Source organism: Scatophagus argus, chromosome 8 (assembly GCF_020382885.2).
Source record: "Scatophagus argus isolate fScaArg1 chromosome 8, fScaArg1.pri, whole genome shotgun sequence".
Taxonomy (NCBI): Eukaryota; Metazoa; Chordata; class Actinopteri; family Scatophagidae; genus Scatophagus; species Scatophagus argus.
Genome location: NC_058500.1, coordinates 10642000 through 10655431, shown reverse-complemented (window position 1 = coordinate 10655431; position 13432 = coordinate 10642000). Strand labels below are relative to the sequence as shown.

The following is a 13432-nucleotide window of genomic DNA, read 5'->3' as shown; positions in this document are numbered from 1 at the left end:
ATTTTAAACTCCCCTGTGCATCTGGAGCTGCAAGTGTCCCATTTTTAAGTTGACTTGCTTGTTTCATACCATGTGCTTAGCAATAACCTACTATCATGCATCTGCATCATGAACATTATGGTCAGTTAGTGTTGTGTGATTTACTCAGAACATGTAGACATTCAGCTTTTAAAAGAAGTAAATCAAATCTGCAGTCAAAACTCGCTTCCTCTGCCGACTTATGTACTCTACTTCTTTTTACTTGTGGGATTATTTGGGTTTGATGTGATCTTACATTGAATGTATTTATCTAATTTAGAGGTGTTTTCTGGTTGACTTTGTTACTATATATTCTATTTATTGTTCTTACAGTAAATATGTTTGCATCACAGGTGGTGGTTTTGTTTTAATTGAATGTGTTAAAAGATATGTTTGAAATAATGTAAAGGGGAAATCTACCAAAGGTACTACTAGAAGGGGTTTCGTAACAATTACAAAATAAAACTCTTTTTCTCTCATTTGTGTCCTCTTGTAATTCAAGCTGTTGAACACCACGTCATGCAAACCATTTAAACTTTAATTTACAGTTGTTTTTCCACATACAACAAGGCCACAGAGGCATTCAGTGTGTGTGTGTTATTGCAGTATAAAAACTATGAATACATGAGAACAACTTCCCAAGTCTGTATATGCATGGCAGATCATAAGGAAACAGGCAGTAGTAATGCAATACTTCTATAAAAGATATTGTAGTGCACTAAAATGAATCAAAATCTTTTAAAACGAGTATAATTATTAAGAATAATATATCTGTCTTTAATATAAAAATGTCTCTTTGTCTTACCTTGAGAGTGTCTTAATGTTGAGCTGCAGGGGGGGTGTGGTAACAAAAAGGGAATTTTGTGCTAAAACACTAAGTAAAAGAGGTCTCCTCAGATAAGCTTTAAATAAAACTTTGAACAAAACAAGGACTGTGGATTCTCTTTCTTACATTAAAGGTGCAATAGAAGGGGATATTTTCATGGCCAGTTTGAACAGGAGAAATATTTTCAGTAAGCAGAAACATGTTCCAGTCAGACATTTGTTATCACACCTAAGAGATTTTAACAAAGATTTCCCAGCACAACAAAGGTAGCCCATTATAAGCTGTCCAGTGGTATGAAATGGTGAACACTTCCTGTATCCTCAGCGGGCATGGTGGCCTCTGCCTTCATACCCCCTGAGTATTTTCTTCACAATAACATTTTAACACAATGAGGACTACTGCTTGCCCATGTCTAAACAACACAACATTTTTGAAGCTCATTTTTTATCCCCTATCTGTTCACTACAGATCTCATGAGTGTTGCTAAAGCAGAGCAATTTTGGTGTCAGAATGTTAAGAAGACTTCACATTTACTTATCTGATTGGAAAGAATTAAATCAGATCAGGACACTCAGTCTTTTCATTAGCTCATTCTCCACCAGAAAGTGAGCAAGCATGTAACAACTATGAGCAGAGCACCCATGACGCGCAAAGATGTTTTATCACCATCTTATAACCACAAAAATGCCTTGTGAAGTCATATTCAAGGCCTGTGGCATTGCACTTCAAGGAATCTGAGATGACCATGGCTTCTTGAAGCAAGAAAAAAGAATTTTATACTGCGAGGTAAGTGTTCTGTCCTATTTCTGATTATACGAAGACACAAGTCTGGTTTTTCCAGTGATTTGGTGATCATGGCAGCCCCAGAGTCAGCAACACATCACATCCAGTGATGAGATGCATTTTAGTCAGTCGGGGGTCCGTTTCTTCAATTCTGTAGAGATTAGCAAAAGCGAATTAAAGGTTAAATCAATCAAACAATCCTTCTTTTCTAAGGTGTTCACTGGGTAAGGCAGCAATTCATAAAGTTGGAAGTTTAAATGATCATGCAGTATCTCTGTATAGTATGATGTATATAGTATATAATAGTACTGACATCAAGACTCAAACTCAGAACTGACCAAAGAGTTTCCAGTCTAAACTGTGGATTCTTCAGGGCGTCAGACAGCAGCTTCACCCCTGATAGCTGCAGGTTGTTTTTGCTCAGGTCCAGCTCTTGCAGATAGGATGGGTTGGACTTCAGAGCTGATGCCAGAAAGACACAGCCTTCATCTGTGACCCGACAGTGTCTCAACCTACAGAGATTACAGGATTTTTAGACAATTAGAAATGTCAGGGAGTCTTTCATTAACACACACCAGCAGCTCAGATGCAATTCATTGAATCAAAACTTTAAATAACATTTTTAGTTAGTTCAAAAAACATTCTTACTATTAGCTACTAAACTATTTCTTCTGTTCAAGTACAAGGAACAGACTCCATACCTCAGAATCTCTAGTCTACAATGTGGACTCTCCAATTCAGCAGCTAGCAGCTTCACTCCTGAGTCTTGGAGGTCATTGTCACTCAGGTCCAGCTCTCTCAAGCTGGAGGGGTTTGACATTACAGCTGAAGCCAGAGAAGCACAGCAGCTCTCTGACAACCAGCATCCCCTCACTCTAAATAGAAGAATTAAGACAAGACAACTTTATTTGTATAGCCCATTTTTACAAGCAGTTTGTCTCAAAGGGCTTTACATAACATCATAAGCAACATCCTCTGCCCTTCAACCCTCACATCGACTAAGGAAAAACTCCCAGAAAACCCTTTAACAAGGAAAAAATGGGAGAAACCTCAGGGTGAGCAACAGAGGAGGGATCCCTCACCCAGGACGGGCAGACATGCAATGGATGTTGTACAGGTAAAGCAATTAAGCAGCAGGGAAGAGATTAAAATTTAATTTTTAAAAAAATGGAACGGTCAAAATCAAACTTAGAAACAAAACAGGAATCCAGGTTCAAAAAGAAAACGGACTAGATTTCCTCTTCAGTCATGTAATCACTGCTTCACCAAACACACAGCAGGTCCATCCAAGGATTATTAAAATCCCTGAAGTTTTATCAGAAATTACACTGAACTCACCAGCAGTTCCAAAATACAATCAGCTTGAAATGTGTTTACCAGCCATATTTTTTATTTGACATAATGCTGCAAGGTCTGAAATATCTCACTCAGTATGAAAGTGTAGCTTCAATTAAGAACTTGGTGGTACAGAGGATTAAAAAATTGTACATTTGCCATGTTAAATAGGTGTTAGTTGTGACACTGTGGACACCTTTAAATCAGACCAGTTCAAGGACATATCAATTTAGACTTGACTTTGTTTATTCTATTTATTTTAATTTATATTTTATTGAATTTCCCTCGGGATCAATAAAGTATCTATCTATCTATCTGTTTCATATATTTTCATTTGCTTTCTTTTTGGACTGAACATAACAAAGCTCTGAAGCTGTTTATTGGTAGATAGTATTGTGAAGCACCTTGTAACTGTGAGTTTTGAAAAGTGCTATATAAATAAAGTTGTTGTCATTATTATTTGTCTCCCCCTTCTAGCAATGACAGTAATTACACAAACACTGTCGACATGCTTATGAGGCCATAGGCTCACTCTGTCATTGAGTATTCAGCCTCATTTGAGTAAAGAATAGGTCATGGCATTAGGTTAGTCATTGTGAATCACACTGCAGTTATCTTTATACTGATATATCTTAATTATTGTCAATGTAATACTGATTTCATATTCATCTTATAGTGAAACTGCAAATATAACGACTGACCTCAAGGCTTCAAGTCTACAGTGTGGACTCTCCAGCCCTGCACACAGCAGCTTCACTCCCAAATCCTGCAGATCGTTATTACTCAGTTCCAACTGTCTCAGGCTGGAGGGGTTGGACCTGAGAGCTGAGGCCAGAGCAGTACAGCAGTTCTCTGTGAGCCCACAGCTATCAATCCTGTAAGTGTAGGATTAATATTAAATCAGATATGCAGCATCAAATAAATTTATGTTTGTGATCCCTGTTCAATGATGTCTTTAACAGGCTCTTTACATCCACATAACTGTCTGGAAGATGATGAAGGAAATATTGCAATAAAGATATTTAAAAAAAAAAAAAAAAAAAAAAAAAAAAAAAAAGCAGCCTTGAAACTCTTCTGTTGTTGCCCATAAAACTAAGCTTGCAAAAAGGATTTCCATCATGCTAACTCACACATACTTCAACCCTCTAACAGAGGCTCTTACAGATGATGAGGTGGTGAAGACAGACACTTTGCCGTGATGCCAAAACAACACAAAGTTAGGACAAGTCTGCCACCAAAAATATGGGCGGCCAATCAAGCACTGTTTTCACTGAAATGAACGGGCAAGACCATGCTAACAGAGACTATTTGACTCTGGCTGTCTAATTGACATCCTGACATGCTTGACACATTGAAATGCTGAAACCATGACAGCCAATGAGAAATGATGACTGCGGACTCAGTGTCAGGCAAGCAAAACTTGTAATATAGCAACATTTTTCTGTGCCCACCTGTAGGGTGAGAAAACCTGAAAAAACTTTCAGTGCTCCATTGCGCTGCATGTAGGAGGATATTAATACTTGGGGTAAGAAACATATCTTGCTGGGACTTCAACACAAAGGCTCTAAAACTCTGCAGAACTAAGCTGGAGGTTGGAAAATCCTACTCGTAGTCACAGTGCAACACAAATTTTGTTTAGAACTGCTTGGCAGAATAGTGTGAAAGCCTATCAAGCCTGTTAGACATCTATGTCTATGAGAAACAGAAATTTCCTTTTATTCAATACATCATCTTTCAGTCACAATGCGCTAAAAGAAATAATATTTTCTCATTAAAGATATAAGCTCTACAGGAGGGAACTCACCTCAGAAACTTCATTTTGCTTTGTGGACTCCCCAGTGCATCAGACAGCAGATTTACTCCCAAATCCTTCAGTTTGTTTCTACTAAGGTCGAGCTCTGTCAAATGGAAGGGGTTCAACTTCATAGCAGAGGCCAGATGTGCACAGCCGATTTCTGACAGCCTGCAGCAACTTAATCTACAAATATAAAGAATGTAGTTATTGGAGGAAATAAATGTATTTGTAGTGTGTAAATATATGGCATGACAGTGTTAATCCACAAGAGTTCCAGAGGAATAGGAATAGGACATGAGGAAGGGGCAAAGAGACACTACATACAGGTCCCTAACCCTTTGAATGTAACCACTAGTGAAAGATGGGTCAGAATTGTTTAATACCTTCACCCACCCGACCTGTTGGAGAGTCAGTCTGCACCGCCCAAACCACAAAAATGTGTGCTAAACAACCACCCAACCCAAAAACAGCCAACTTTGTTTGCACACTAGTTAGGACCGATGTCTGGGAGAACAACATAGACAAGACCATGCGGAGCAGCACTCTCCAAGGTGCTGATTCTGAGCGTCCTGAGTGCTCGCTTTCTCCAGTTTCTTTTTCTCTTTCTCCCCCGCCCAACGCAGCGAGAAAATCTAGGATAACAAAAACAGACAAACTGTTCCGAATGCGGTTTTTGATTCTTTTGTTTAACAAGTAACCCTTCATTAAGACATGAACTCTGTCTCTGATGACTGCTGCATGCAATGTTTCTGTGACTTACTAATAATTTAGTGTCATTTATTGACCCACACACCAAAACATAACATATTTTCTCTGAAGCTGACCCGAACCTGCTTGAACCAGAGGTCAACACGCAGGGCCCAGGGGTCAAATTGAGCGTCACTGGTAACCACAGTAATGCACAAAGTTAATAAAATGTTGTCAAACCTCAGAGTCTCCAGTCTGCAGTTTGGACTCTCCAGTCCAGCACACAGAAGCTTCACCCCTGAATCCTTAAGATAGTTGTTGTTACTTAGGTCCAGCACTCTCAGAGAGGAAGCGGAGGATTTCAGCGCTGATGCCAGAGGCTCACAACAATCTTCTGACAAACTGCAGTTCTTCAATCTGACAAATACAGTAAAGGACACATTTTTAAATCACATTTCTTGGAGTCTAAATCTGTAGCTCAACATTGCTATGCTCTAATAAATAGCTGTTTATATTAACAAATATAAAATGTGAAAATGTTGTTTTTATCTATGTAAATCAAAATAATATCTTGTTATAATGAGAGCAGAATTACAATACAGTCACCTACATGTAATGTGATTCCATTCTTGAAGACAGACAAAAAGGGAGAAGGAGGAGGAAAAGATAAAGTAATGAGTAAAGAGCTGTCTGACCTTAGAACCTGCAGCCTACAGTTTGGACTCTCCAGCCCAACAGACAGCAGCTTCACTCCTGAATCCAGCAGATAGTCATTTTCACTGAGGTCCAGTTCTCGTAAATGAGAGGGGTTGGACATCAGAGCGGAGGACAGAATTTCACAATGCCACTCAGAGAGTCCACAGGCAGAGAGTCTGCAAATACATAGTGTTTAATGTACTAAGTGGCTTGCATTACTATTGGTAATACTACTACAATATATAGACAAAAGTATTGGGACACCATTAAAACAACAGTGACTTTGCATTCTAAATACACAAACAGCTTTGCAGCTGTAACAGTTTCCACTCTTCTGGGAAGGCTTTCCACAACATTTTGTTTCTGTGGGAATGTTTGTCCATTCATGCAGCAGCACATGTCCCAATACATTTGTCTATAGTGTACAGGTAAAAGAAACTCAATATCTTCAGCAAATTTGCAATGTTTATAAAGGTTAGTGTGCAGGAGTGATATTCACATATCCTTACCGAGCTTCTCTGCAGTTTCTCACAGCTGGGAGTAATCTCCGTCTTCCATCACCTGATGAGTTGTACTTCTTCAGGTCCAACACATCTAGAACCTCCTCTGACATCTGTAGCATGTAGGCCAGAGCAGAGCAATGGGTCTTTGTGAGTTTCCTCTCTGATCTGTTATCGGACTGCAGGTACTCTTGGATCTCCCGATGCACTGAGTGGTCACTCATCTCCATCAAACAGTGGAAGATGTTGATGCTTCTGTCTGGAGAGATATCGTAAGCATTCATCTTCTTCAGGTTGTTTATTGCTCTCTGGATGCTTTCCGGACTGCTTGCGGGCCAACCCAACAGATCTCCTAAGAGACGATGGTTGGACTCCGATAACAGGCCATGAAGGAAGCGAACAAACAGGTCCAGGTGGCCATTTCCACTGTTCAGAGATTTAGCCACAACTTTACTGAGGAAGTTATCCAGAACTGGGTCACTGCTGTTTCCATTCCAGTCCTCTTTCAAGAATGTCACCAGAACTTCCATGTTCTTGTTCTGGTAACAGTGGACCATGTAGACAGCAGCAAGAAACTCCTGAATACTTAAATGCACAAAGCAGTAAATTGTTTTTTGAAAGAGTACACACTCCTGTTTGAAGATCTCTGTGCACAGTCCGGAGAAAACTAAGGCTTGTGTGACATCAAGACCACATCGCTCCAAGTCCTCTTGGTAGAACATGATGTTCCCTTTTTCAAGATGTTCAAATGCAAGTCTCCCCAATTTCAAAAGGACTTCCAAATCAAGCTGCATCAATTCCTTTAGAGTCATTTCATGTCCATTATACTTGTGTGTTTTCCTCTTGGACTGAACCAGCAGAAAGTGTGTGTACATCTCAGTCAGAGTCTTGGGCAGCTCTTGTATGTATGTAACCAACATGTGCTCCAGAACTGTAGCGGTGATCCAACAGAAAACTGGTATGTGACACATAATGTAGAGGCTCCTGGATGCCTTCACATGTGAGATGATTCTGCTGGACTTTGACTCATCACTGAACCTCCTCCTGAAGTATTCCTCCTTCTGAGTGTCAGTGAATCCTCTTACTTCTGTTACCCTATCAACATATGAAGGAGGGATCTGATTGGCTGCGGCGGGTCTGGAAGTTATCCAAAGCAGAGCTGAAGGAAGCAGGTTCCCCTTGATGAGGTTTGTCAACAGCACATTGACTGATGATGTCTGGGTGACATCAGACACCACCTCATTGCTCTGGAAATCCAACAAAAGCCTGCTTTCATCCAGGCCATCAAAGATTAATAAAACTTTACATAGAACAAGCCTGTCTGCTGTGAGTGTGTGTAGTGTCGGGTGAAAATCGTGAAGCAGCCTCAGAAGGCTGTACTGCTCCTCCTTGATCAGGTTCAGCTCCCGGAACGAAAGCAGAATCACAAGGCTGATATCTTGATTTTCCAGGCCTTCTGCCCAGTCAAGTGTAAACTTTTGCACTGAGAAGGTTTTTCCGATGCCTGCAATGCCATTTGTCAGAACTACTCTGATGAATCTCTTTTGGCCAGGGAAGACCTTAAAAATGTCCTTGCATTTGACTGGAGTGCCATGCAGGGTCTCCATTTTGGATATTGTCTCAAGCTGCCATACTTCATGTTGGATGTTAATTCCTTCACACTGTCCTTCTGTGATGTAAAGCTCAGTGTAGATCCTGTTCAGGAGGGTCTGAGATCCTGCTTCAGCAATTCCCTCTTTTGCAAATTCACATCTTGCTTTGAGACTAATCTTATGATTGTCTAAAACCTCCTGCAGACTTCCAGCGACTGAAAGAAAAACAGAAAAAATAACGTTAAATGGAGTTTACTATATCTCCTTAAAAACAAGTCAGCACGTAAACCAGTCTTTTTTCCTTTTTTTCCTGCTAGATTGTCCCATTTGCATCTGCTCTTGCTTTCCAGCCTTTGTGGCCAGATCCAAGGACTGTAAATACTGCAGTAGTGGTTACTGATGGTTATATCAGCAGTACAGGTACTTCACTTTTGTTGTGTTTGCTGTGTCAGGCTAGAATCCAGTAAAATGATGCACTCAGCAGGGTTCACACTGACACATTGTGTGTGTGTGTGTGTGTGTGTGTGTGTGTGTGTGTGTGTGTGTGTGTGTGTGTGTGTGTGTGGTTACGAAGCTGTTTGTATATTGCTGTTGCTGCTCCACCCAAAGATCTGAAGGTGTAGGCAGGTAATCACAGTAGCCTAGAGAGGGGAGTCACAAGTGAACAGCTGGTGCGTTTCAACCGTTTGTCTGGGTCTGTGTCGATTTGTTCTTGTTTTTTATGAACCTGTCCTTTCCCTGTTTCCCTGTCTTTCCCCTGTTTCCTTCCTCACACCTGACGACAGGTGAGAGTGAGCATATGCAAAGAAATTGCGGAAAGACAACACACTACACACAATACACTTACATACACTTACTTGTTTCAGTGCTGTTCTGACTGGGTGTCTGCAGCTCAGCACTTTTTCTGGATCTTTTTGCATACTGACAACACGGGAAATCTCCTGTTGATTTACATTCTTCCCAGGAAATGCATTGCCTGCAGAAGCAGCGTCCACAGATGACAGACCCTGGATCCCTCAGGCTCTCCTGGCACAAACCACAGCATGACAGCTGGTCCCCGATAACGCCACTAGTCCTTTTCCTGTCTCTGTTGAAGAGATGAAGATGAAGATGAAGGTATTTTCTTTTTAAAATACATCTTTTGTTTATTTTGCCAATATTGGAAAGACTGTAAAAAAGCGCAATGCAGATAGAACAACAAGTGGATTACAAGCTGTTTTTTTTCGGTCTGAAGTTGCAAATTAAGTTGCTACTAAAGTCTGAATTCATAAGCGCACAGATTCACAATGAAGTCTGATCTGGAAACCTTAAAATAATTGCTGTCATATTATGTTAAAAAAGTTTGTTTTCAGTCGTAAGATTGATGATTTGACAGTGAGCAATCACTTCACATTGTCTTCTCCTGGTGTTGTCCGTTTTTATTTACTTTGTTATTGCTCAACCATTAGCATCCATATAGAGGTGAAATGGAAACATACAGTGCATGAAATGTAGAGAATAAAGAGAACTCTTACTTGTAGGACAGCCCAGGTTCATTGCTGAAGGTGAGAGGAATATCTCTGGACTGGTCACTCTTCAGAGACAGACAGCTGGATGCTACAGACTCTTCTGTGCCCTCCTCATCCCTCCATCTTATCTCTGGTCTAACAGGAAAGTCAGTAACACACAATAAGGACTGTTTGCACTACAGCACCCACGTAGAGGGAAAAAGAAAACATACAGTACAGGTTCCTGAAATGTTTTTTCAATGAAAAAAATTAGTTCAGTTTGGCTGATTTTCTTACAATGTTCTCAATAGTATTAATTGTTTATTTTTAAAAATGATTAGATAATGATTACTAAGTCAGTGGAGCAAGAAACAGGTTTTTCTTCCAAAAAGGGGCCATAACAAAGAAGGATTTAGGGCCACTAGTAACTATACAGTCTAATATCAAGACCCTGCTGACTCTCACACAGCTGGTCATTTGATTTATTCCACAAGGCTAAGAGAATCAGGAGAACTCTTACTTTGTGTTGAACAGTCCCTGTTTATTTCTGAAGGCAAGAGGAATGTCCTTGGACTGGTCACTCTTCAGGGACAGACAGCTGGGTACCGGAGACGTCGCTCTGGCTTCCTCAACCTTCCCACACACACTCATCTTTGGTCTAACAGGAGACACGGCGACACACCATGAGGATTGTTTGCACAAGCATGCAGTGCAGGTTCCTCAAATTTATTTTTTTCTTCAAAACAAATTGACACCCACACCCTTTAAGGAGAATAAGGAGTCTTGCTTTGTCTTACTTTGTGTCAAGTAGTTCAGTATTTCCCCGGACTGCTCTAATGTAAGTTCACGTAAAATGACTCACTACACGACACTTCTGCAAATGATTTCCCAGTTGGCAAAGTTTTGGACTGACTTGGTGCAAACATACATCTGCTTTTTAATAACAGCAGACTTGAGCTGATAATGCACTAGTATGTGTGGTATCTATGGTTAAGCTGGTGGGTCATATTGCTGGTAACAACAAAGGGGGAAAATGTTAGGTGTGTAAACCCACTAATCATAAACGCCTCACTGAAGTTAAAATCTCGTTTTCAAGAGTAACCTGACCAAAAGGATTGAAACCTCTCTGTTTGTTTATCCTGTCAGGTTAAACCACCACTCCCTTACCACGTGGGCCCACGTGATCAGACAACTGCCGGTGAGGGGCCTTCCCCTTGTCATGAAGCTAAGATAAGCTGTTTATGGTAATAAAAACATGGGGGTCAATAGTCTTGACCACGATATTATTTTACAGGACAGTGGGCTATTTGAGAAAAAACGGCCTACGTTGTCACTTTAGACTGCTCTTTAGTCTATTTAGTCTACGATTATTCAGATGGATAAGTTAACCAAGTTACGGTAACGTTTTCAGTGTTTACACTCAAGTTTGAAGGAAGTTAGTTTCGGTCTTGATGCGCTGGAGGCGGTGACGTCATTGTTTGTTAATGAGACCAACCTTTTTCCTAGTAAACAGTTAACTTCTTCTTAATGTAACCTCTCTTAACTTGAATATGTCAAGACTGTAGTAGTTAAATAGTCCACCATACACACCACCAACCAACACTCGCCCATTTGCCTTACCTGTCATTTGCCAGGGGCTTGACATCCGTATTCTTTCATAAACCCATCCATTTTTTACACATTCGCAGGATACGCAGAAAACTTTAATCACTTACAGCGTTTTTTCGAACTTCCTTACAGTCTCTACAGGCCAGTCGTTTAAGATAGCCTAAATTAATACGACTTTTGTAACAGCCCTGGTCAGTCACGCTGTCTGACTTCTTGTTTGACGGATTCAAGGAACCACGCAGTCTACCATCGCATTTCCTGCTGGCAGCCCCTGTGACTGCCCCTCTATTCTGATCTTTACGGTAGGCGAGTAGCCCTCACAGTCACTTAAACGCACCACAGCCAGTTATAAGCTACGGTGGGTTTAATAATTGTGTCTCTGAGTTTTCAGTTTTCAGTTTACAGAATTTGATGGAGCACAGAAAACGGAATAACGGTTCAGAACAAATATTTGTGAAAGATGATCACATGTTTTGTATGTAGAGTGAAAATATCACATAAGCAAGGAGTACCGGTAAGTATCTAGAGCAGGGGTCGGCAACCCAAAATGTTCAAAGAGCCATATTGGACCAAAAAAACAAAAAACAAATCTGTCTGGAGCCGCAAAAAATTAAAAGCCTTATATAAGCCTTATATGAATGGAACACAGGCTGTAAGTGTATATTAGCTATATTAGCTTACCAAAGTGACCAATTTGATGAATGAATCCTTCATGTACTCACCATCTGTGAACGGTTTTCCACGCTTTATTATCTCCCAGGTTGCAACAAAACTAGCAGCAGAAGTGGAGTTTGGAGATGCAATCCACTTCTTAAATCTATCTTTGCGCTCCTCTAATTTCTCCAGAAGTAAAGCAATCGCACTTTTTCTCTCACTCCCAACTGGGTGGTCTGCTGCAAATTTAGCATGTCTTCCCTGGAAATGTTTTTCCAAATTACTCTTTTTTGTTATTTGAGAACTTCTCATTACAAAGCAAACACGAAGGCAATCCTTCCGCATCGGCAATGAAAGCAAATGATTCGGTCCACTCTTCCTTGAATCCTCTGTTCTCATCAGCTATCTTTCGCTTTTTTCCTTTGGGATCCATGGCCCATAACACACCCGCCGGTTTGTTTACAACAGCCGCCTGCTTGGCACCGCGCCGCGCTGAAACGTGTGTCGCAGGCTATGACGCACATCGTCGTTGACAGAAATGTTGAAATTTTAATATTTATTATAAACATTTTTACAGCATTGGAAAACGTTAAGAATGTTTGTGTCATGTTTGTCCTCCTACAGAAACCATATTAAAACAAAATATATATTCCCCCCTATTTCTTTCCATTTTCATACATTTTTGAAAAAGCTCCAGAGAGCCACTAGGGAGGCGCTAAAGAGCCGCATGCGCGCGTTGCCGACCCCTGATCAAGAGCTTTCAAAAGCGAAGCAGAACGATTTCCTCTGAAATGCGGTGAAAGGTAACATGAAGTACAAGAACTACATCTAAGTCAGAATTGCACTGTACTTTAGTAAAAGTACTTCCGACAATGCACTGTAATTTCTAGACATTTAATAATGTAAACTGAATGCTGAGAGGGATAAAAACAACTTTTCACTGGAAACAGAGCAAAATTTCGAGTCCTCATGTAATTACACTTTATAAGCACCAGTGGGCGTCATACGCCCATGTGTCGTGTTGCAAAGAGCCAGAAACTGAGATGCCACTCTCTAACTCTTCAAGTTAACTGATAATTTTATGATACAACATAAACATTCCTTACCAAATCCTCAGTTGTAATAAAGCAATAATTTCGACATTCATTATATTATTATCAAAAACTTTAATTCCTAACTAAAGATAAAAAGTTAGATAGCCTTAAGTAAGTATCACACGTTTGAATTATATTTATCAACTTTAAAAAAAATTAAATGTGAGCTACAGAGACTTTCAATTTTCTGTACATCTGAATGATAAAAACATGAGATGATCTCTTGTTATTCAACCAGGAAAGTTATTTCACAGGATGTGCAGAAACACACCTCCCCGGTGAACGGTGGGCACACACACACACACACACACACACTTCCGCATCCTGTGGCACTGTGGCAGGCAAGGAATATTCACC

The 13432-nt window shown here is 40.3% G+C and overlaps 1 protein-coding gene and 1 long non-coding RNA gene across 6 annotated transcripts; one reads left to right on the top strand and one right to left on the bottom strand.

Annotated features, from left to right (window-relative positions):
* Positions 1-8: 8 nt before the first annotated feature.
* Positions 9-944, top strand: LOC124063450. Its single transcript, XR_006844109.1, has 2 exons — positions 9-463; positions 567-944. It is a non-coding gene; the product is annotated as an uncharacterized LOC124063450 (long non-coding RNA).
* On the bottom strand, positions 536-12108 carry LOC124063444 (NACHT, LRR and PYD domains-containing protein 12-like). Of its 5 annotated transcripts, none has more exons than XM_046397116.1 (12): positions 12050-12108; positions 10240-10377; positions 9747-9875; positions 9090-9319; positions 6650-8447; positions 6140-6316; positions 5685-5861; positions 4767-4940; positions 3664-3837; positions 2329-2502; positions 1966-2139; positions 536-1778 (listed from the first exon to the last, which is right to left on the bottom strand). In XM_046397116.1, coding segments are annotated over exons 2-12 (3339 nt in total). In that variant the 5' UTR covers positions 10371-10377; positions 12050-12108; the 3' UTR covers positions 536-1777. The 5 variants fall into 5 exon arrangements, 4 of the variants coding, with proteins under 4 accessions (XP_046253072.1, XP_046253070.1, XP_046253071.1 ...); XM_046397114.1 differs by lacking the exon at positions 12050-12108 and adding an exon at positions 11340-11809; XM_046397115.1 differs by lacking the exon at positions 12050-12108 and adding an exon at positions 11435-11809.
* Positions 12109-13432: the final 1324 nt, after the last annotated feature.